A 24,016-nucleotide genomic window follows, 5' to 3' on the forward strand; every position below is an offset into this window, starting at 1 on the left:
AATGCGAATTTGTACGACGATTAGGTGTTTCTCCACATGCAGCTGTGCCCAAGTCAATTTGCCATGAAATGTAGTTTTGCATAGCTCGTAGTAGTTTATAGCTGTCGGCTAATGTTACGAGAGAGTTTTTTTTTCCTGGTAAGCAAATCGCCGTGTTTGATGCTGAGGCGGAGAAGAGGGGATTAGGACGCCTTTGAGGTCACATGGAATTGTCCTCTTTTGCAGGACATGGTTTTGTATTAAAATGGGACAGAGATATGAAGCATGATAGCGCTTTACTAGCTCTAATTCTTTTTTTCAAGGATATTAAATTCTGCTGGTATCTGTTTCTCTTTGGGGGTAAACAATAGCTACGCGGCAGATCATGCCTTTTGTTTTCGGTTCTCGTGCGTCGCGAGCTGAAGTGTATGTTGTATTCTATTGGTTTCAATCTTTCAGAGAAAGCGAAGTTATCAGGTATATATGCTTTTTAAAGCTTACTACACCAGTATAGATGTGGCACTTGATTTCTGGTGCCAATGTGATCTAACTTTGTTAACCTTCAGAAGATGTTAATAATTTCTGGCTTTCTGCAACAACAGAACAACCTGGGGGAGAATTGTCATCCGTAAATGTTTTTTTAGGGAAATACAGAAAGGAAAACCCTTATGTGAAATTGGTGAGAACTGGTGTTGAGTAGGCGCGGACGCAACAACACACCCTTATGTGAAATTGGTGAGAACTGGGGAGAATTGTCATCTGTAAATGTTGATGTAAATCCCATTTCAGAATATAGTTGAACTCTATACTCTTCTCCCCCTGAATTTTCTACCATGGCAGCAGTGTAAGAACATGCAAAACTTCCAAACCTAACAATTTACGGGTAACTACAATCAGACTTCATCATGACACAGACTTGGTTTTGGTTTATCTGTCACTTTAGAGGTGGTCTTTCTTTTTGCTAAGTGAGAAGCTTAAGCAGAAGGAAAGACAAAAGTAGTACCTGCACTGAGATTCCGAAAACAACTACTGCGAGGAAAGGACAAAACCATCATGAATTCATTATGTTAGCTGTCAGACTGAAACCATTAGTTATCCTGCAATTCAGCATCATATTATCAGTATAAAGCCAAGCCCTTGAAATAGGCCAATGCCGTGTATGATGTATCACCAAGAGGAAAAGGACACTGGTTTATGTACTATATGAGCACACTGAAACGCGTAAAAAGGACCTGATTGGGACCTCTAAACAAGCCATTCTGCCAACTCAGTTGTTCTGACATCGGATGGAAGCAGCACTGTGATTGGCAGCCAAGCTCTGCATCATTGTTGGTTTGTGCTTTCAGAGGTCCTTGTTTATGCATATATGTGTCCCTTCCAAGGAGCATTTCATCTTCTTGATCCTTGCAACGCAAATCCCTCTGAATCCCAGCTTGGCTGTCTTTTTCTTGCGTCCATGGCCTCTTCGTTCTTGGAGCTCTCTAGGCAGATGCCTCCCAATGATTGACAATTTGACATCAGAAGAGGGATGGACTAGTCAGGCCCTGTCATTGCTAATCCAAGTGTCCGTTCATTGCAAGAATAGCTCATGTCAATGTTCTCCGCTCATCATTGGTGGAGACACTCTGACCTTCATCGCGCTGATTATTGGATAACAATGTTTTTCACTAAAAAAAATTGGATTGAACATTATGCTATTATGTCACGTCCGGTTTTTCAAAAAAATAACCAGTACACTCCACATATATATCAGTATTAGTTTCATCATACATGCAGTGACATATGAGTGATATACAGTTCTATATCAAACAAAAACAATCTTATTGAAATAAATATCAAAGTTCTTAAACCGCAACGGGAGAACAAGAGGAAACTTCAACGAAAGTTTCAGGGCACACCACAAGCAATCGACTGGGGGCAACACGACCTATGATGCTCCGTCTTGATTGTAGTCTTCAGCCTACTTGATTTCTACATAGTCTTCTCCAATTAAGCAGCATTTATTATTGAAAACAGAAAATGTAAGTACATATCGTACTCCGCAAGTGTGAAAAATTATGACATGATGGCTTAAGTCAAGAAAAAAAATTCAAGATTGGTTTACTGCACTAAGCAACATTAACATATAACTCTAAGAAACATGCATCATAATTACTAAGTGTGAAGACACTACTTAAACAAGAGGAACAACTCATCAGATTTCATCCGACTACCAAACTCACCAGATATTCCACATCTGGCTACCAAAACTCACCAGGTAATCCCATTATCTAACTACTCAACCGTCCATATCAGAGCTCTGATCCCAACTAATCAAGAAGAAGTCCAAGCCGCTCTTGACCATGAGCACGGCTGATATATCAGTTTTACACTCTGGAGAGTTTGCACATTTTACCCACGATTCGTGATTTTATCACCCGCATTACCAGGTGACAGTTTCCATGTTGTTGTGCCGGCCAAGCACTTGCACACTTCCTAAGGTATGCTGCCAGGCGATCACTACAAGACCTTTACAAAGCTCCCGCCGACCTGTTAGCACCTATTGAGATTTTTCTGCTATCAGTGATTACATCACTGCAAAAGCCCCCTCTTGTGCCACTCAACTATCCAATGGTGCTATCAGAACCGGAGGGGTGGCTAATTAATTGGACATGCCATACCCATATAGGCCCCGTAGTTGCGTTGTTTAGCCGGGTTACATGCTTCAAGAACCGATCCTTAGAATCCCATACAGGTACAAACCACAATCCAATTGTGCATTCCCGAACCATCATCAAGCCAACCATCCAATTAGAATCCCTATGTTCCATATTGCTACAAAAGATTACTCAATCCGATTCATGTTGCATAGACCATTAATCAGATTAACATTTAAACCACCCGACTTGACAGCATGACTAAGTATTTCTATCTTTTACACCCAAACTACAACACAGGCGACAAGGATAATCTAGAAAGTACTAGTAAACCCTAAACATGTGATTCATATTGGCAAGCTTGCAATGAAGGATAAACAACTAATATAAATCCTAAAATAGGTGCAAGATGTTCAAAGATACTTGTCTTCTCCGAAGTGTTGCTCAATGTTATCGAAATCTTGATCTTGAATATTCTCGAATGGCTTCGGAACAGGATCATCTACACACAGAGAGAACAACACACTAAGAGCAAGCGCAAAACGAAGCTAACACAACAGACAAACGCTAAGGCTGTCTAGGGCACAATTTTAGAAAGATTTGGGCACAAGAATCGTCCAAATCGGAGCTACGATGCGAAAGCTACGTCTAAACTAATTTTTAAATAGCTGAAAATGATGAAAACTGTTTTTTAGAATTAAACCTAATTTTAAAAAGGCTTAAAATATTTATTTAAATTTTTTTGGAATTAAAACTAATTTTATTTCCAACAAAACATATTAAAAGCATTTATTTTACTAAAGAAAACATTTTTAAAACATTATTAGAATTATTCTAGATTTTCTAAACTATTTTCCAAAAATAGAAATATTTTTTTAATCATTAAAACTATTTTTAGAATTAAAAGTGGATTAAAAACCTATTAAAAATGTTTATTTCAAACATAAACTATTTTCTGGAATTTTTCTATTAAAAGAAAACATATTCTCAGAATTCATTAGATTTTTGGAATTATTTTTCTAAAGGAAAACCCGATTTACTGCGCAAACGATGACGTCATCATTGATTGGGACGCTGACTCGACTCGAGAAGATGACGTGGCCGACATGTGTGTGACACATGGCGTGATCTTATTGGCTAGCGAAGGGGTATCTCACCTTTTAATCCTGGTTGTTGCTCTACGATCGGATAGTGGAGGGCAAGCTTCCTCGACTCTGGCTCGGGACGGCGATGGCGGCTGGTCTCCACAGCGGCGCACGGCCGGAGGACGATGGCGACGACGCTATAGTGGTCGGGAGGTGACGATGAGCGGCAGAGCATGACCAGGTGCTCACGACGAGTCCGTTTGATAGGTCGCGGCGCGTCCGGGAAGACCGGAGGGGCTCAGCGACGACAGCCTTCAACGACAGACGTCCAGTGGCCTTTGGAACTCGAACGCGGCGACGAAACTTGATGGAAGTTGGTCGAGGACGTCGACGAGCGGACGGCGTCGGCAAAGCGCGGAGAGGCACGACGACGATGAGGGTGCTCGACGGAGGTTTGGTGACGGCGCAGGAGCCCTCTGGTGAGGGAAATCCGATGAAGTTTGGGGGCTTGGGCGCAATGAGACGAGAGGAGCCTCAGCCGAGGGTTGATTCGGATTTTATAGCCAGGGAGGGCAGTTGTAGAGTCGGGGGATCGAGTTGAGGGCGTCGTGCGGCGGTTGCGGGGGAAATGGGGCGAGCGGGAGGTTAGGGGTGATGAGCGGAGCTCACATGGCAGAGGGAGCATCGAGAGAGAGAGAAAACGGGCGTCACATGTTACCTGATCACTTCATCTGAAACCACATTTTTCAGACATACAGTCTCTGAACTGCCGTGCCAGTAAAATTCAGGTAACTTCGATCCGAGTAACCTATATTGCCACAAGTTACAACCGCGTTTTGATTGCTGAATGCTGACAAAAAGCAAAACAATATGTGATCCTAGTGCCAGCCAGCATTCACATTTGATATCATCATTAGAACAAAGAAAAAGTTTAGTAACGCTGAGAATCTTCCTTGAGAAATGACGAGATAGAGGAGACATCCTCTGACCAAGGCTCCCCTTATAATCTCAAGCATGTGCGCCGAGCCACCTACTCAATTCCTCTCAATTTTTTTGAAAGAATAGTTCCTCTTAATTAAACAAAACAAGCAGCGAAATGTGACAGCCCTTTAAATCAGAAGGGGCACATGGTGCTGAGGGACTGCTACTACTGCAACAGCTCATCTTCAGAGACAGATAGAGGAGGCAAAGTCTGAAGAAGAGAGCAATGGGGTGCCGGTCCTGCGACAAGCCGAAGATGAACTACAGGAAGGGGCTGTGGTCACCTGAGGAGGACCAGAGGCTGAAGGATTACATCCTCAAGCATGGCCTTGGCTGCTGGAGTGCTGTCCCTGCAAAGGCTGGTGAGCACTTCTTTCTCCTCTCCTACAATGTCGTGCTCATGCATGCACAACAGCCCGTCGCTGATGCTGAATTCTAGTCTCGAATGCAATCAGCAGCAGTCTTCCTGCAAGACCAGAAAAAAATGGTTCAAAATTGGTTGGAGTTTCATTTGAAACACCGCAAGTTCGACTAGTCTTCTGTCACACGAGCAATTCAAATTTTCACCTCACATCTGCCATTGTTGCTGACTTCCTTTTCTTTTGAATGCAATTTGGGCTTGGTTTCTAAAAGGTCTCCAGAGAAATGGCAAGAGCTGCCGCTTGCGTTGGATCAACTACTTGCGGCCCGGATTGAAGCGTGGAATGTTCTCCCAGGAGGAGGAAGACGTCGTCATCAACCTTCAAGCCAAGCTGGGCAACAAGTAATTTTCTCCCACACCACTTCTCCAAATAGTTCCTCATGCGCATAATTGCAAACAAAATTGCAATGCGAAACCAGAAATGCTTTTAACCCGGGTATATCTTAGAGAAAAATGTTTTCAATTAACGGCCAAAACTTTACTGTTAGGGAACAACTAAAACAGTCCACATTTCATGCCATCTACATGTTGCTGATGATTTGGGGTCTCTCTCAGGTGGTCTCAGATTGCGATGCATCTGCCCGGGAGGACAGACAACGAGGTGAAGAACTACTGGAACTCCTACCTGAAGAAGAGGGTGATGCAGGCACAGGGCGGCTCCAACCCCAAGAGCCCAGCTGAGCTCACCTCCATGAGCACCACCGAGCCTTCCATGCACCACCACATCAAGAACAGCAGCGGCAGCACCACGACTTCCCACGATCAAGACGCAAACATCAGCAGCAACGGCGGCAGCCATGCCTTATCAGCTCCTGCACCTGTAACCCAGCCATTCGATCACCAGGCGCAGCAGCAGTCCAAGAACTTCATGTTCTCCGACTGGGTGCCGGCGCCGGAGAGCTACTCGGTGTCCGCGCACTGGCCCGCCTCGACGGCGAGCTCCGGCAACGTGACGCTGTCGCACGGCGTCGCGTTCGGGGACCAGATGAGCGGCAGGTATGGCGCACTCCAGGATCACCAGAGCGCTGCTGCTGCTCATGGCGCTACCACCGGCATTGCAGGAGGCGGTTACTTTGACATGCTGAACATGGGAGACATCTACGGTGGATTCAGCTCGACGAACGATGATTTGCTCTTCTGAACTGATGCCGTGGGAGGTGTGATCAGTGTTGGTGTTGTGCATGAGAGTAAAAGCATGAAATGCCACGGTATACTTGTTCGATTTGATTCTTCTTCTTTTGTAAGAATTAATTGTTATGTAGAGAACACACCCTAGGCTGGACATAATTCTTTGGTCGTTTCTACAATAAAAAGCGTATCAATTTGTTTGTGCAAGTGTAAATGTGAGTTAGTCTATGCTTCTGACAAAATGTCCGATGTAATCAAGTCAATGCTCGATTACTTCTGAAAAGTTCTACAGGTACTTGTTTGGAGTGGAAATGGAACAGCGAAATCAAATCGGTTAAGTACTGCATCACATGTTCTAATCGATGTTACACAGATGTATAAGTTCAATGGAAATCACTACGGTTCAATGCTGCTCGGAGACATCTCACACATGTGAACCAATTTGAAACTCATTCCGTTTGATATGAGTGAAGCAATAGAACAATAACCTTACATAGATGTAGCAAAACTGCATACATGCATGCTACGTCTGTATGACATACTTTCTCCGCAATAGCAAAAAAAAGAAGTCTGGGTCACATACTCTGCTTCAAACATTGCATAACGAGACTACAGTATATGGGTCGGTGAAAAAGAACAGAAAGTCAGATGAGAGTTTAGTGCTTCTTGCGAGAAAAGTGGTTGTCATTCGGATTTCTTTTCCCACTGAACATCGCAAGTGCTTTCCTCACTGGAGGTTTGAGCGGTGACTTCTTTTCACCAGCGTGCGAAAATATGTCATCGACACCCAAGAAATCATCCTCCTATAGCGAAGTGTTAGTCAGCGTTGCCTCTCTACAAACTTTATCACAATTCATAACAGGAACTGAAGTACTTGTACCAAAGACAAAAGAGAAGGCATGTGCATCCTCAAACTTTACAATTGAGAACATATAAAATACAACTAATAAAGACCACAGGATAGCATAGAAAGAAACTGTTCATGAAACTAAGAACTCCAATGTGTGTGCATGTCTCCTGACTACCTTATTGCAAACATGCCTTTTCATTTATGTAAAAAATGCTGGAGCACTAACCTGCTTGCTTGGTTTCTTCGATTTCGGATGAAGAACCTTCTGAGGAAGTTGGTCTTCACGTAGAACAGGATTCTTAGTTATGGCATCTCTTCCACCTTGGGGCATTGGGAGGGAAAACTGCAAGCAAAGATGCAAACAATTATAAATAACATCTTTGGCCTCACTACAGGAACCAACTCTATAAAAGGTCAGTTGGACACATGGAAATATGGTTGCAACTAAGGTATCAAACTAACTCAAATTGAACATGAAGGTCCCTGTGGAAGACACCATATTGCAAGAAATGTACAGTCTCTTCACCAATAGAGATGAGATGGACTTCATTTAAAACAGTTCGTGCATATGTGACTGCCAATATAACCGCAGATTTTTAACTATTCTTCGCCGCTTATTTAAAGGAAACTATTCCTCACTACTGCACTCCTGACCATCACTGGCATTAGAAGCATAAAAAGATTTTCTACATTATTCTAGAAAAACGTATGTATAGTGGTGTGTGTGCAACATAGGAAACAATCAAAACCCCTCCACTACCAGCACACCAGATAACAGAAATGGTAGAGCAACACATAACTCGACCCAAGGGGAGAGACATCCTGAAGGCATTGCATTAAGGTCGAGAAAAGGCCCCGAAAGCCGATTACAACAAGCGCGCTATCGCTGAGCGACTGCACCACAACCATGGGGAACACACAACGAGGAGGCTTTTTTTGCGAGAACCAAGATTCGAGCACTGGTTGGTAGTCTCACACCTGGAGGTCTTACCACCGTGCTATTCGCACGTTCTCAGAGCAACATATATATGCCATATGAAAGAAACGTGGCATACTTGTGTAGCTAACTACACTCACTTTTGTGCCACGAAGTGTAATACGTGGGCGTCGTGAAGCCATAGTGATCCCATTTTCACCGACCGTTACTGAAACCTTCCGTAAGGTCCCACCATTGCCACACTTTGGACAAAATATTTTTCCAACCTCTTGGGTCACCTTATAGCAAGCATGACACCTCAAAACCCACCTGTCACATAAGCATCCAAATACATGTAAGTGAGAAGGCATCCAAAAATAGAGCAAGGACTTGAATATCTGTAGTGTAGCCAATCAGGTCTGAAGATATTAAATTCACATACCTATGCAGCTGACGTATTTGCATGCCACCTGGTGCCAAGAGACGGAGGCCAATTTGCAGGATAACATTTTGCATGGCATAGTCACTAGTAACACAGGCTACAGTAGATTCAGATAAGGATCTCAGGGCCCAACTCTGCTCACTGCTCTCATCATCTACAAAATGTGCATCATCACCTCCCTCAGTCTCACTTTTTATATCTAGGCTATCGATTTCTTTAGTGCACGCATCAGTATCATCCCCATTAGCTAGTTGATCAGAATGCAAATGAACTCCAGCGATTTCAGGTTCATTCACTTCTTGATGTTCCGAACCATTGGTACCTGAATCCATTTTCTCAGGGACAGCAGAAGGGCCATCTACTGGAGTCACATCATAGCCATAGCCACCATTTTCAGAGAGAACTTTATCACCATCAATCGATGGAGCAACAGAACTTGTCTCGAGACTTTGCCCAGACTCCTTGAGGGCATCACGCCTTGCCTTCCTCCGCAAATATCTTCTCTGTGTGCTGCGGCTAACAGCAGGCAACCAACCTTCGTTATTCTCATCATCTTCCCATGCAACACATGAATCTTTCTTTGAAAGCTGATGTTCTGCATCCTCTTGTGTCTCACAAATACCGTTGGTGTCACTCATCGGGATATCTTGGTTCTCAAGATCTTTCAGTGGAAGTATTCGAGAATTAATATCTCCACCAGCTTCAGACAACTGATCCAACTCTTCCCACTCTTTTAGGTTAGGCACATTAGAGCCCCAACCAGGCAGCGGAGCTTCTGACAAGTTTCTGACATTCACCACACGCAGAGGAGGAGGGTGCTCCCGCAGATGGCTAGTCCCATGGATCTCAGCTTCTAACATGTACGCCAAAGCAATAATCTTGATATCAACATCTGAAAGCGTTTGGAGGTCTCCTGTTTCTCTGGCAAATTTGGTAACTGAGAGCAATGAGGATATACAAGTTAGCCTCCCCTATCAATACACAATGCTTAGACCAGGAAATTTAGTAGTAGAAGACTAATTATAACAGAGTGATTTCTAGGTTACCAAGGCTAAAGACATTGTAGTAAGAAAGCAAACAATAATAAGTTAATAACATCAGCCAGCCAGTGATGCAGAATGATAAATTACCAAAACAATCTAAAAGGCACAGTACTAGTTCACTAAAGTTGAGAGGTTTCTGTGCAACTAGATCAACAAGCATACTACTCAGACAAAATACAAATTAACGGCCACGTGCACAAACCACAGGAGAGATTTAGCTCAGCTTCTTGACGTAGAAAGAGTAAGAGGCACTTGAGGGACTAAATTTGCGACCTTTCTTGACGAACTCGGGTGCAGGCTCAACGGTCTCCACAGGCGCGGGGAGGAGCGCGATTCGCCGCCGGGCGGCCGCGTCGCGGACCTCCTCGAGCGCCTCTGGCACCGTCACGAGGCGCCCCGCGGTGGTGGCGAGCGCGGCGCCGCCGGATATGGCGGCATTGGCGTCCACCACGGCCACGGCCACGCCGCTGGAGCTGGCGCAGCTCGCCACGAGGCGGCTCACCGCCTGCGCCGCCGAGTCCTCCTCAACGGCCTTCCGCTGCACCACGGCCGCAGACCCCCACGCCCCGGCACCGCTTGCGGCGGCGGCGGGAGGAGGCGGGGGAGCCACCGCATCGCCGGCGGCGGCGGGCGCGGGGGCCAGAGGCGGCCACGCTTCCATGGGGTCTAGGGTTTGGGGTTCACTTTTCTCTTTGGCCCCTTTGCTTTTGCGATTTAGCATTCCAACGGGATGGGCGCACTAAATACGGTGATACTTTTGCAGGAAACTACTCCTTTCACCTTTTAATTCGACATTCTGCATTGAAAGGCAGGATAACAATAGCTAGGTCAGGACCTGATTGCAATATCTGGATATTTTAGGGACCTTTATAAAATACTTACCACCCTCACCAGCATATAAGGGCGCCGCCGGCGCATCTCACCCATCCCTCTCCTATACCCCCGCCCATGGCCGAGACCCCGAAACCCTAACCTCGCCGCCGCCACCCTCCACCGCTCCCCCCTCCAGATCTAGGGTTTCCCGATCCCCTCGTCCATCTCCTCCCAAGCTACCGCTCCCGCCGCCCAAATCCCCTTCACCCGCCAGCCTTCGCTTGTCTTCAGATCCGATGCGCACGCACCTGCTCGAGGTGTGAGTTTTTTTTAATGGTATTGTGTCGTTCCATGTGTGTGTATGATGAGTTCGATGGGTGGGCGGTAAATTCGCATTAGACCATTCGCGTGGTTTGATTACGGCGAATCGCAGATGCTGTGTTGAGACTAATTGATGGAATTCATATGAACTAGTGGGTGTGCGTATTGCATTGAACCGTGATTTTAGGCTACCCTGGCAGCTCGAGTTAGTGAGGGATGTATTTGTTTTTCTTTATTCGTTTTCGCGTGAGAATTGCTCTGATGACTTATACAAGGACGGTATCTGAGCGAGGAGTCGATCCTCGCATGATTATACCTAAACTGAGACAAATGTCTGAGCGAATTCAATCCATCCTCATGCCTCAATATGTTCCCCTGATTCCTGATCTACTTTAGCAAATTGCTCTTAGGAAATTTCATGGTTTCTATTCGTTTGCTTCTTGTTTGCTGTGCTTGGTGACATCTACAAGGACGTTATCTGAGTAAGGCGGCTCTTAAAACGCGCCCTATCCGTGATTACATCCAAACTGAAAGAGATTCTGAGCAAACATGTTCAGTTCTCAATTGAAGTGCAAGGACCGTCCAGTTGAGCTCCTAAGCGAAATGCTATCCTTTTTTTAGATGTCAACTACAACCTTTTTCTTGCGGCCGTTTGAGCTCCTAGAGCGAAATGCTATTTGTTTTGTTGTTAAACATGAGTACTTTGGAGTTTTCAGTTTTGTTTTTTTTTCAGGTTTTAGTTTTATTCCCGTCCTCCTTGTTTGCGGTGATGACTTGTACAAGGACGGTATCTGAGCGAGGTGGCTCTTGAAGGGCCATTCCTTGCGTGATTACATCCACAACTGAGACTGGTGTCTGAGCAAACTTAAATATACAAATAGAGCACTTATGATCATAGTTCTTGTTCCATGTAGCTTTGCTGCAAAACTTTTATCTTGCTTTAGTTTTATGCTCCTTGGCTCTAATGTTCTCCAGCTGGTTACATCCTTTTGGTTATCCGTATGTGTCAAAGTGAACTCTTTTACTACACTTGTTTGCTGTAATGACTTGTACAAGGACGGTATCTGAGTGAGGTGGCTTAGCTTTCCTTACTTGATTACATCCAAAACTGAATGACTTCTGGCAAACTATTTTGTCAATCCAATCACTGTTTATGTTTGACATATTCTCTTCTTGGAAAAATGTAATCTTTTGGTAGTATTTTGATCTGTTGTGCTGATTTAATGATTTAATGGTCTGTGGATGATTGCTGTGATGACTCGTACAAGGACGGTATCTGAAGGGGGTCACTTTTAAGTGCACCTCGTGTGATTATACCAAAACTAAATATGGTTTCTGAGCATAGTCATCCATACAACCTATGAATCCAAACAATGATTTACCCTTTTTTGGTCAACCTGATTGATGAGGTTATTTTCTTCACATTCCTGCTGCCAACATTTGTATAGCCTCGTGTTGCCCTTTTCTATTTCTTAGCACGGTTTTGTCATCTTCTGTGACCTCTTTTGGGTCAGGCTGGTTCTGTATATTGGCTGTGATGATTCCTCAAGGACGGTATCTGAGTGAGGTTGTGCTGGAAACAGTCTTCCTCGTATGATTACATCCAAACTGACAAGGAATTCTGAGTAATTTGAAAATAAATAAAGCAGCCAGTCCTAGTTTGCTTTCTACAAAATACTCAGTTGCTTTACTTTCTTCTATGCTTAATTCATTTTTCCGTTTGCAGCATGCTTGTGCTCCTGCATGTTCAATTGCGGCCACCTTTTATTTTTAAAATGAAAATAATAGTAATCACTTTTATGTTAATTTGTCTATCTGTATTACCTGTATGTTTCAGATATTAATCCTTAAAAGATCGAGTTTAACCACTCATACTTCTTCAACTTTTATTCGGGTGTGTATGCTGACTGTTTGTCATGATTTTCTGCTGTTGTAGTTTTGTAAACCTTTTCCTTTGTCTTTGGGATCTGGTATTTTCTCCTGGCTGACCTGTTTTGTTATATGCTGATCTAATAGTAAAGTAGTTGAAGCTCACTTTTTATTTTCTTGTTGATGAGCAATTGCCTCGTACATGACATTAGGACTACTATGCTATTCTTGTGTTTTAGGAAGTGTGTTTTCTATCACCTATTCTTTATTGCAATAACATGCAGTTATATAATCTTTTATACATCTGAAACTTTTCTACGCTTTTTTACTGCAGTGATTTGCCTTGTATGCTAGCACTGCTTATCTCATGATGCTCTTAATTTTCTGTTAGGATGATTAACCACCCTCAAAATAGTGCATCGTGGAAAGCTGTCCAGTTGCGACATGGAATCTGCTTCCCTTCATACCCCTCTTATACATGGTCTTCCTGATGAGATTGCTCTCGTTTGCTTAGCAAGGGTTCCTCGTCTGCATCATAATGTTCTCAGGTGTGTCTCTAGGAGATGGAGAGCAGTGCTATGCAGTGAAGAATGGCACACTTGCCGCAAGAGGAACAACTTGGATGAGCCATGGATATATCTGATCTGTAGGGAAACAGGCATTAAATGCTACGTGTTGGCTCCAGACCCTTCAAGTCGTTCCTTGAAGGTCATGCATATCATTGAACCGCCGTGCGCAGGGAGGCAAGGCATTTCCATTGAGGTCTTAGGCAAGAGCTTATTTCTCTTGGGTGGTTGTAGTTGGCTCAATGATGCTACCGATGAAGTCTATTGTTATGATGCCTCTTCAAATCGCTGGAGCATAGCAGCTCCTATGCCTACAGCTAGGTACTTTTATTCACAAAGTTCATTTTCATTGCTTAGGTATCAACTATAAATAGCACCTCGAGTGAATTGGTGACCAGTCGCTTATGCATTGTTGCTTTAATTTCAGGTGCTATTTTGTGTCTGCATCTCTTAATGACAAACTTTACATAACTGGTGGACTTGGTTTGACAGACAAGTCGCCAAATTCATGGGATATCTATGACTCAGGCACAGACTCCTGGTGTGCACACAAAAACCCAATGCTCACCCCTGACATAGTGAAATTCGTTGCATTGGATGACGAGCTGGTAACCATTCACAGAGCAGCTTGGAACAGAATGTACTTTGCTGGCATATATGATCCATTGGACCGCACCTGGAGGGGCACAGAAAATGAAATTGCACTCTGTTTTTCCAGCCCAACAGTTGTCGTGGACGAGACACTCTACATGTTGGAGCAGACGTTTGGCACGAAGCTGATGAAATGGCAGGAGGACTCAAAGGAGTGGGTCATGCTTGGTAGGCTGTCTGACAAGGTTACAAGACCCCCATGCGAGCTAGTGGCCATTGGCAGGAAAATATACGTGATTGGAAGAGGATTGAGTGTAGTAGCAATCGATGTGGATACAGCGGCCAGAGTAGACGGGTTCTTGGTTACCTCTTCGGCTGGTCCATTGGTGGAGCAGGACTTGTCACCCGAGAGATGCAGGGTTATCACCATCTGAAGGCATCTGTGCTTGATTCTGAGTACAACTGACCGCCAATTGCTATCTTTGTTTGCCATACCTACCTAACTGGGTCGAATCATGCACATAGATACAATAAAGATTTGGCACCATACAGTCATTAGGTAATTGGGTTTTCTTTTGTATATACTTTTGCTCAAACTCGACTGTTGACTGTAAGAATGATATTGAGGTTCAGCTTATTTGTTCAGCACCCTTACATGCCGAGATATTTGTTTATATATAGTTGATGGATGTGATGCTTCTTGTGGTAACGAAACTTTGTTGTGGTGCATGCCGTGCAGTTACCTTTCTTTTCGCTGTGGATGAATTCTTGAAATGTGACAAGGTTTTTGATGCATGATAAAGTAATGCAAGGTTCATGCTGAGCACATTGTTGTGTAGCTGTTACGTTGCAGTTTCTTTCAGTACGGTTGGGAATGCGAGAATTTGTGGTCTGGTACGAGCGGCATTCCGGAGAACTCCCGGTACTCCTGGGGACCTTCGCGTATACAGCAAGCGGAGAATGTCACGCTGTCCACAATCAACTCCCTCGTACGGCCTGCTCTCTCTTCTCCCCTCACTTTCTTCCTTTCTCTTGCCTGCTTGTCATTTCACTTTTGTACTGGACGCGATCGATGGAATGGACGGCACCTACGTTGGAAGTGGAAGAGAAGAGAATTGAATTGAAATTGAATTGAAGCCGTCAGTTCAACCACCGTCCTCCTGTTCCTTCCACATCTCGTCGCCGTCAAGCAGTTGATGAATCAATGAGTTAATTGCTCCTAAATCACACTCCAATCCTGATGAGGGAGGGTTTAGGTTACAAACAAGGAACAGGAAGCACTCTGTCTCCACATCTTTCACCTTTCGCTGTTAGAAAACACAGAGTTTCACGATCGAATATGGGCTTGTCTCGATCTCTTATAAGTTTTTGATACTATGTATACGGAACATCATATTTCACTGTAAACACAAATAGATAAAGTATAGGTAAACTTTCTCCTATATTGTGTCTTCTTTTGCAATCACTTTCTCGAGGTATGGCTGGAATACACCCAAGCAACGGTTTCTCAACATGTTATCAGCACGAAACTCTGTCGAGGACCAATCTAGCGGAACAGATCTGCACTGCATTGAGCGGGCAGGTCATGACCTAGCTTATATATCCTACGCGACATGAGTCATTCGCAAGGATTGAAAGGTACGATCTCTTCTGTACGTATACTCACTACTACTATTTTTTCGCGTCAAAATTGATCTATATCACATAAACAGTAGCAAATACATATAAATAGTAGCGAGTATGTAGCATCGTCTCTATAAAGAATCGATCACATGGACAGTAGTGGTCACAACAGTAGCAAACAGATCGCATCGGTGGGGCCCCGCAACCACCACCGTGTGCCCCCAGTTTGCTGATGGCCTCCCACCTGTGCTCGCTGCAACCGCCACCGCGCCGCCGGCCGCAAACCCGGTCGTTCCCCTGCACGAGATATACGGTGGCTCGAAGGCTACCGCCATAGATCGGAGAAGAAAAAAAAGAAGAAATATATATACCGTCGGCATTCACACTTCATTGTGCCATGTCACCCGCTTTGATCGCCATCATCGTGCCGCTGCCTTAAAGCTGTCGTGTCGCCGCTTGTCTGCCGAAGCAACCATCACCAGCGCCGCCAGAAGCGACCACCGCCGGTGCTGCTCGAAGCTACCAGGCACCGCCCTGAGCACGCGTCGCTGTCGCCTGAAGCATGTCACGTCGGCGTACTTGAAGTATGAATTTGAAATGAAAGATTTGGGTAAAACCAAGTTTCGCTTAGACCTGCAGCTAGAGCATGTGACATATGAAATTTTAGTACATCAGTTAAATTACACTTAGAAGTTGTTAAAACGGCTTGGTTTTGAAAATGCTAAAACCTCCATGGTCGGAAGATCATTATAAGCAGAGCAAGATCCCTATAGACCTAGAGAAAAGGGAGAGAAAGTTTTAGGACTGGAATTCCCGATACAGTGCAGGACCCACTAGAAGGTATTGTAAGGGTATAAAGAATATTCTGTGTTACTTGCAAAGTAGCAAAGATTTTGGTTTGTTCTACAAAAAATTAGGACCTAAGTCTAGTTGGTTACGCAGATGTTGTGTATCTGTCAGATCCACATACAGTGATATCATAGATTGGCTATATTTTTTTTATGTGGTGAAACTGTAAAATCCTGAAAATCGTCAAAGCAAAGACTTGTATCTACTTCAACGAGCCACTTAAAAATAATAGCTTTATATGAAGCCGTACGAGAATGCACATAGATTAGAATAGTGATCAATCATATCCAGCAGTCACGTGATTTGAACACTACTAACACTCCTACCATGATAATGCTACATGTGTTACACAAGTACAATAGGGATATGTGAAAAACTACTTAACGAAGCATATTAACCCAAGTTCTTTTATGCTCATAAGTTGCATAAAATGAATGAAAAAAAAGGTAATGCATACCAAGTCATATGAAAATCTTGCAGATTTATTCACTATGTCTCTCTATGCATCTAGTTTTTTAAAAAGAAAGGTGTATTCGTGTTATTGGGATGATAAGGCTTAGAATATTGCATATTTCAGGGGAAGAATTTTTACATAATACCGATACGGGGAATTAAATCTTAATCAAGAAGATTAAGTGCCTAAAGATAATCATGAAGATTATATGAAGTATTTTGGGTGAATTGTATTCTTTTTTTCTTAAATGAGTTTTCCTGAAGTTTCTCATGTTAAGGTTTTTAACGAGGCAATTCATGTGACCATGTCACGAACTATGTATTTATTCTCCTAATTTTTACTACTGGGTTTTTGAGGTTGGGTGAATTGTATTCTTTTTTTTCCTTAAATGAGTTTTCCTGAAGTTTCTCATGTTAAGGTTTTTAACGAGGCAATTCGTGTGACCATGTTACGAGTTATGTACTCATTCTCCTAATTTTTACTACTGGGTTTTTGAGGAGTTTTGATGAGATATGCATTTCACGAGAAGTGTCTAAGAGAGAGTGTTAGAAAATCTAAAATTTCACAACTAAATGTGGTCCGTCTCGATCTCTTAAAAGATTTGATTATATCTCTTAGGAGTTTTGACACTGTATATACAGAACAACATCTTTATTATAAACACAGATAAATAAAGAATAGATAAATTTTACTCTATATTATATATTTTTTATAATTATTCCTTTAAAAAATCGCTAGACTCAGTAGCAATGAACCTCAACACCCCTTCTAACTCCTAACTCTCTCCGTCTTCACATCCATGTACCAACGTGATACATCTTGCCAGTCGGATTCGGATCAGCAATCCTGCTCTGACTCTAGACCTCAGCTCTCTGATCGGGTTAGGAGGAGTTGGAGTGCTGGGCTATATATAATCCTCCACCAGCGCCGATCCCTTAACCTCTCGCCAAGTCTCCATCTTTTCCATCTCGCCGCCGCCGCCGACAACAAGAGCAGCGACCACCATGCCCGTGGCTGCGGCGAGGTTCCCGCCGGTGTCGGCCTACGACACGTCGGGGCGGGCGCGGCGCACCGTCGCGGCGGACCTGGACGGCACGCTGCTGGCGTCATCCTCGGCATTCCCCTACTACTTCCTCGTGGCGTTCGAGGCGGGCTCCTACTTCCGCGCGCTGGCGCTCCTGCTCACGGCGCCGCTCCTGCTGCTGCTCTACACGGCCTTCTCCGAGTCCGCCGCCATCGCGCTCCTCGTCTTCATCACCTTCGCGGGGCTCCGGGTGCGCGACGTCGAGGCCGTCGCGCGGGGCGTGCTCCCCAGGCACTACGCCGCGGCCGTGCGCGCCGACACGTGGGCCGTGCTCCGCGGATGCGCCGAGCGCCGGGTTGTGATCACCGCGTCCCCTGCCGTGATGGTGGGGGAGTTCGTCAGGGAGTTCCTCGGCGCCGAGGTGGCCGGGACCGAGCTCGAGACCTGCGACGGGGGCAGGCGGTTCACGGGCCGAATCAAGGCCGTGCTCGTCGGGGAGAGGAAGAAGGAGGTGGTTGAGAGGCTCTTCGCCGATGGGGACATGCCAGACGTCGGGCTCGGCGACCGCGAGAGCGACCACGACTTCATGGCCATCTGCAAGGTAAACTACCGTACTGACCCTATCCATGGCAGCTGCTGCACGCCTTCGCATAATTACACTACACTTGCTATTCTTGAATGAATTAATTATGACTACAAGTAAGTGATTAAGAACTAGCTAGGATTTCATGCTATTACATCCATCCATGCCAAATCAATTAAGATTTTTTTTTTTTGGATTAACAATAGTTTGTGTGGTTGCAAGCCTTTCGATGCTCCAATATCAGAAGAAAAAAGAGAGCTTTTCGGATGAAGAAATAGTTTTGAATTAGTAGAGTATTTGCCTCGCATTAACCGTAGCATTAATTATTTAAAGTAAATCAAGTAGCTTTAAGTATTTGATTCCCTCCTCTGTGGCTCTGTGCTGTGCAGGAAGCTTACATGGTTCCGCCTGACAAGCGCGCGCCGCGGGCGGCAGCCGACTCGTTGTTGTCCCGTGCCGTCTTCCACGACGGCCGCCTCGTCCGGCGCCCGGACCCGGCGCACGCGCTCTTCGTGCTCGCCTACCTCCCCGTCGGCGTCCTCCTCGCGCTCCTCCGCATCTTCTTCTACAAGCTCCTCCCGGTGCGCCTCGTCCGCCACGCCTTCCACCTCACCGGCATCCGCCTCTCCATCCGCGGGACGCCTCCCCCGGCGCCGCGCCCGGGCGCCCCGGGCTCGTTCTTCATCTGCAACCACCGCACCTTGCTGGACCCGGTCATCATCTCCGTCGCGCTAGGCCGACCGGTCACCTGCGTCACCTACAGCGTGAACCGGCTGTCGACGGCGATTTCCCCCATCCGCTCGGTGGAGCTGGCGCGGGACAGGAAGGCCGACGCGGCGCGCATGGCGGCGCTGCTGGAGGAGGGCGACGTGGTGGTGTGCCCGGAGGGGACGACGTGCCGGGAGCCGTTCCTGCTACGGTTCTCGGCACTGTTCGCGGAGCTGACGGACCGTATCGTGCCGGTGGCGCTGGAGGCGCTGCAGAGCACGTACTACGGGTCGACGGCGAGGGGGTGGAAGTGGCTGGACCCTTACTTCTTCTACATGAACACACGGCCAGGGTACAAGGTGACGTTCCTGCCGGCGCTGCGGCCGGAGGAGACGTGCGGGAGGAGTGCCGTGGACGTGGCCAATCACGTGCAGAGGGTGATCGCCAAGGAGCTCGGGTTCCAGTGCACCGCCCTCACCAGGAAGGACAAGTATATGAAGCTCGCCAGCAACGGCGGCACGGTCAACAAGGCCAAGGACGATAGTGCCTCCAGGAAGTTTGTATGAAGGGCAAATTCTTGCAACAGTGTAACTACGTACTCCATAAGCAGCACGCACATAAAGTACTGTATGTCAGTATGTGTGTTTACTAACACGGAGCATTTAGGCCCCTTTTGGCAGCTCCCAACTCCACTTCACTTCTTCTCAAGTTTATATATTAAAATAAAGTGATTTAAATATCTATTTTTATTTAAAATGAAAATAATATGGCTTATTCAAATATTCTAATGTATCTAGAATTTTTGGAGCTAAAGAGGCTCATCTTGAAAATTTCTTGATGTTGGAGCTTTATCAAATAAGCGCTTAGACGGTAGCTCACACATATATAAAATCACACTGCGATTCGCATCCGCGTTGGTTATTAATGAAATCTTTCACTTATTCACAGGATAACTCATGCTGGCCCCCACATCGTTTAAGCGACTGAGCTCATCGGAGCTCCACAGCCTGCCACACCCCTTCCAACGGGTGGCAGGTAGCCTATTGCCCTTCTAACGAACAATATGAATCTAGATCTATAATTTTTAATATATATATATTTACAATTTTTATTTTAAAAATTAAAAAAATTACCGGTTGCCCCCTCACAAAACCCGCCCCCGATAAGGAATACGTATTCCAAGCAAGCAGGACCGTCGACCGACACCGAGCTAGCAAATTAGGTAGTGTGTTGGTTTCTTGTAAAAATTTTTGCCGTTCCATTAGCTGTTAACTCTCTCAGTTAGTTTTTAGTGATGCGAATATGAAATGTGTGCCATCTATCAATGTTTGTATTGAATTCTGATACTGAGCATCAGCGAAATTCAGAGCCAGGCATTCGATCCAATCAGTCAGATTGTTGGTGCCCTGGTGGTGTTAGGATGGTAGTCTGTTTGCTAAAATTGGGGTTTACGGGGTATGACCTTAGGTTGTAAGACTATCTTCAATCATATTTTCTTCATTCGTTTTCTTTTCGATCCCTTTTTCTGTTCACATTCATTTTATTTTCTCTTATCTCCAACAACTTCACTTCGAAAGGAATCGTGAAGGGAAATAAGAGAGAATCCCATTCTGAAGGGAATGATATTGGAAATAGCGTGTACTAGCTATGAACGTTCTCTCTGTGGCAGTTCATTCTATCATCGCCCGCAATAGTGCTGTCTTTTTTGCCGTAACGGCAGGAGCTCTGCCGGAATCATTTAAGAGAGGGAACAAAAAGTATTTCCAAGAGTATTTACATGAGTTTCAAGTATGACCTAGACCTCACAAAAAGAAAAATGAGACATTCAGTGGCATACGCCCAAATCCATCGGAACTAACTAGCGCTGCCATTCCCAACGCTTCAACACGGAGCTGCAATTCACGGTCATCATTCCAAACCAATAAGCCGAAGAGAAGTAATTTTTTTTCCACAATAGCGGTCCCAAGCCCGGGTTAAAGAGAAAGGTTGTGATAGATTTAGGGAGCTAATGTAAAAAAACCAAGTCACTCTGTTGGAGATGAAACCTAAAGCGTATAGCTATAGTCTTGTACTCCAATGTTAACCGTCTTTTCTTCTAGGTAAAGAAGGGCTCAGTATGCAGCGTCTTTTTCTGCTTCTGGAAGAGAATGGATCGGTGACATTTCCGGCAATGCAGAAAAAAGATTGTTCCCAGGGTGTGGAGCAGGCCGCAGGCTGTGGCTCAACTTGCTTCTGGAGCAGGCCATGAGTGTGAGGCCCACATGGCGTGGAGCAGGCCTGCGAGCGGGTAACTCAAAATTTGTCTACAAAACTTATAACAAAAACTTGTCACGCAAAATTTATTCACAAAACTTATAACGAAAACTTATCAACAAAACTTGTAAGCAAACATTTATCCACAAAATTTATAGAAAAAACTTTTCTACAAAACTTGTAACAAAACTTGTCACATAGAACTTATGGCAAAAACTTATCCGCAAAACTTGTACTGCAAATTTAGGACAAGTGGGCCTCACCGGTGGGTTGTCATGTGCGCTCCTTCGGGCTCACCTGGGCCGCGCACCACCACAACCTGCAGGCCGCATGCCCGCGACAAAGCTCGCAGGCCGCGTGCCCCCACGCCCCGCAGGCCGCCCCCCTCCCCAACTCGGAAATGGACGCGCGTTCCAAAAAGTATTTTCGTATGGGATGACTCTATCTATGTATTTATGATAGGATGATTCAAGATACTTATTTAGTAGGAAGGATGTAACGAGTCCATTTTAAAATCTCAGGCCTACTGTCATCCTCATGTCCCGAGTGAGATAACTCCGTCCACTCATTTTTTTGGAACGGCTTCATGTAGCATATTTGAAGAATATTTTCTTATTCCGGATCATTTCATGTAGCTGGCTTCCATCCAAATAGCGTCAAAAAGGAATGAATCTGTCCCGTTTCATCCTATTCTAGGAACCAAATACTACCTAAGAGTATATGTTGCCTAACTAAGATCCAACTGCTTGAGCACTTGGTCAAGGATAACCTGATCACTCGTGGAAGCTCAACTATTTCCAGGTTGCTTTCGATCTTTAGGCTGCAATAATTCAGTTGCTTTCCGTGGATGGATGGGAGCTACCATACCAGTAGGGTTCGCGAGCAGCGGAAGCCAAGCAATCAGAGAGACAAGACTGCACCTGCACTACTGAGAAAAGTCTGCGTGCAAGCAACATGCATGTCTCGGTCCCCGATCTCCGGATCGATCGATTACGCGCAAGCTAAGTCAGTCACACGCAATCAGCCGGCTTGCTAATCTTTTCCAGCCTTCCACGCCAACCCAAAAAACTTCAGATGGATAATAAATTATCCCGTTCAAAAAAACAGATAGATAGATAGATAGGTTCAGAACTTGAGATTCAGCAAAGATCGAGCAAAAGCTCACATGTCCGGGACGCTAGATATGCGGATCGAGGCAATGTCTGTTTGAGCTGTCGAGTAAAAGGGAGAGGAGTCCAACAAGCCAAACTGACAGTGACAGCATCTAATATATTCAGTCAAGCTAAGCTAAGCTCTGCTGCACAACTAAAACAGCGACAAAGAGCAACTACAACAGTGAACTGAAATCTTGTAACTTATCGTCGTAGCAGTTTGATTTGGGGATTCAGATTCTTTTGGGTAGAATTCCTAGTCGTCGTTGTCGCCGGGAAAAAAAAGCCCATGATCGATGGATGATGTCACATGCTAATTCAGTTATAACCTGTCAGAAAAGGAGGCATATTCAGTTTGCATCTATTCATCGTTCTGAAACGGTGCCGCAAATTCAGTTATAAACTACTGGTCAGAAAAGAGGGGAGAAGGAAGCATCAAGCTCTCTGAAACCTGACGAATGTCAATGCAACAAAATAAAGCTAAAGAAATTCGACAGGTGAGGTGTAACAACGTGATTATCAATTTGAACTATATGGAGGTGGTGGAGACTATATTAGATGGTGCAAATTATACGGGGCATGTGGCAGCGATTTACGAGAAATGCTCATTTCTAGTTTGCAGATTTGATCATGTAATAGTTAAACACTATCTTAGGGAAAGCAATTCTATTACCCATAACTTAGCTTGTTATGAGTGAAGAGTTTCAATTTTGTGTTTGTATTCAGTGGCGGACCCAGGATTTAGCGATTGAGTATTCAGTATTAAAAAAAATGTTCAATCCAAAATACGAGAAGTCCATAGTAGCGTAAATTTTAAAGTATAAATTGTTCATAGTAGAGAAGTTTCAACTAATTAAAAGAAATTACAAAGTATTTAAACAAAATTACAATTTAACTTTGTGTTCCTTTATGGCTTGGAAGCGTTTAATGATGTCACTATCCTTAACTTGCACAAAAAATTTACGCTCAACTGCTGATTGCCGAACTGGGCAGTCACAACATAAAGATCATAAATACCTGATATTTGTTGCTATGTGGGCTCTTTTCAGTTAGGAAAAAATGCAAACCCCCCCTAAAGTCACTTGGATTTTAACTTTCCCCTCCAAAAATTGTTTTGTTAAAAAAAAAAACCCCAAAAGGTTTGATTTTGTTGCAAAAACACGTCCAAAAATTTAAAAAAATCACAAAAAATTCTAAAAAAACTAGAGACAATTATAAGACCTTTTGTGAAATTTGTTTTCAAAAATAATATCCTTTACATCATATTACATGGAGAGTAAGTTTGAAAAAAAAGAAAAACGTGCAACTCATTTATTAATTCGAGTTAAATGCATAGTTAATTATTTACTAATCCAAAAATTATGAAACAAAATTTTTTAGTCTTCTTACATGATCCTCTATCTTGTAAAAATAAATGAAATCTTGAAATAGTTATTGTAACGTGCAGGATTGAGTAAATATGTTGCAGATAGATTAATTCATAACTAATCCATAACACCCCAAAATTAGTGAAATCACTTTTATTAGTTTACTAAAACAATTAGTTTACAATTTGCTGAGTGGTCTGATGAATTGAAGCAGCAAAGATATATATACGTAGTATATGTGCTATATATTTAATTTTTTTACAAAAAAGTTGGGTATTCAATTGAATACCCATGCATCATGGTGGGTCCGCCCATGTTTGTATTGGGGAATCTTCATCGTTTATTTTATCGAATTTGGTGAAT

At 44.3% G+C, this 24,016-nt stretch overlaps 4 protein-coding genes, 4 non-coding genes and 2 pseudogenes across 12 annotated transcripts; 9 read left to right on the plus strand and 1 right to left on the minus strand.

Moving 5' to 3' along the window:
- Nucleotides 1–4,402: 4,402 nt before the first annotated feature.
- LOC133922842 (transcription repressor MYB6-like) lies at nt 4,403–6,594 on the plus strand. The gene is made up of 3 exons (XM_062368346.1): nt 4,403–5,043; nt 5,315–5,444; nt 5,658–6,594. Exons 1-3 carry the CDS (start codon nt 4,908–4,910, stop codon nt 6,241–6,243), a joined length of 852 nt encoding a protein of 283 aa, XP_062224330.1. The 5' UTR covers nt 4,403–4,907; the 3' UTR covers nt 6,244–6,594.
- Nucleotides 6,595–6,652: 58 nt separating this feature from the next.
- On the minus strand, nt 6,653–10,204 carry LOC133922841 (RNA-binding NOB1-like protein). The gene is made up of 5 exons (XM_062368345.1): nt 9,755–10,204; nt 8,439–9,375; nt 8,158–8,326; nt 7,307–7,423; nt 6,653–7,033 (listed from the first exon to the last, which is right to left on the minus strand). The coding sequence occupies exons 1-5, from the start codon at nt 10,200–10,202 to the stop codon at nt 6,887–6,889; spliced, it is 1,818 nt and encodes a 605-aa protein (XP_062224329.1). The 5' UTR covers nt 10,203–10,204; the 3' UTR covers nt 6,653–6,886.
- Nucleotides 10,205–10,403: 199 nt separating this feature from the next.
- Nucleotides 10,404–14,321, plus strand: LOC133922843 (F-box/kelch-repeat protein SKIP4-like). Of its 5 annotated transcripts, none has more exons than XM_062368352.1 (3): nt 10,404–10,630; nt 12,876–13,371; nt 13,478–14,321. In XM_062368352.1, the coding sequence occupies exons 2-3, from the start codon at nt 12,929–12,931 to the stop codon at nt 14,073–14,075; spliced, it is 1,041 nt and encodes a 346-aa protein (XP_062224336.1). In that variant the 5' UTR covers nt 10,404–10,630; nt 12,876–12,928; the 3' UTR covers nt 14,076–14,321. The 5 variants fall into 5 exon arrangements, with proteins under 5 accessions (XP_062224336.1, XP_062224335.1, XP_062224331.1 ...); XM_062368351.1 differs by having other exon boundaries at nt 10,404–10,611; nt 12,819–13,371; XM_062368347.1 differs by having other exon boundaries at nt 10,405–10,611.
- On the plus strand, nt 10,866–10,960 carry LOC133923311 (small nucleolar RNA Z118/Z121/Z120; annotated as a pseudogene).
- On the plus strand, nt 11,057–11,165 carry LOC133923314 (small nucleolar RNA Z118/Z121/Z120). The gene has a single exon (XR_009910573.1). It is a non-coding gene; the product is annotated as a small nucleolar RNA Z118/Z121/Z120 (small nucleolar RNA).
- Nucleotides 11,374–11,481, plus strand: LOC133923309 (small nucleolar RNA Z118/Z121/Z120). The gene has a single exon (XR_009910570.1). It is a non-coding gene; the product is annotated as a small nucleolar RNA Z118/Z121/Z120 (small nucleolar RNA).
- Nucleotides 11,647–11,744, plus strand: LOC133923313 (small nucleolar RNA Z118/Z121/Z120; annotated as a pseudogene).
- On the plus strand, nt 11,859–11,963 carry LOC133923315 (small nucleolar RNA Z118/Z121/Z120). Its single transcript, XR_009910574.1, has one exon. It is a non-coding gene; the product is annotated as a small nucleolar RNA Z118/Z121/Z120 (small nucleolar RNA).
- Nucleotides 12,142–12,247, plus strand: LOC133923312 (small nucleolar RNA Z118/Z121/Z120). Its single transcript, XR_009910572.1, has one exon. It is a non-coding gene; the product is annotated as a small nucleolar RNA Z118/Z121/Z120 (small nucleolar RNA).
- Nucleotides 14,322–17,362: 3,041 nt separating the features above from the next.
- Nucleotides 17,363–19,569, plus strand: LOC133920734 (glycerol-3-phosphate 2-O-acyltransferase 6-like). Its single transcript, XM_062365327.1, has 2 exons — nt 17,363–18,192; nt 18,564–19,569. Exons 1-2 carry the CDS (start codon nt 17,572–17,574, stop codon nt 19,446–19,448), a joined length of 1,506 nt encoding a protein of 501 aa, XP_062221311.1. The 5' UTR covers nt 17,363–17,571; the 3' UTR covers nt 19,449–19,569.
- The last annotated feature ends 4,447 nt before the right edge of the window (nt 19,570–24,016 follow it).

The sequence above is a fragment of the Phragmites australis genome, chromosome 6 (genome assembly GCF_958298935.1).
Source record: "Phragmites australis chromosome 6, lpPhrAust1.1, whole genome shotgun sequence".
NCBI lineage: Eukaryota > Viridiplantae > Streptophyta > Magnoliopsida > Poales > Poaceae > Phragmites > Phragmites australis.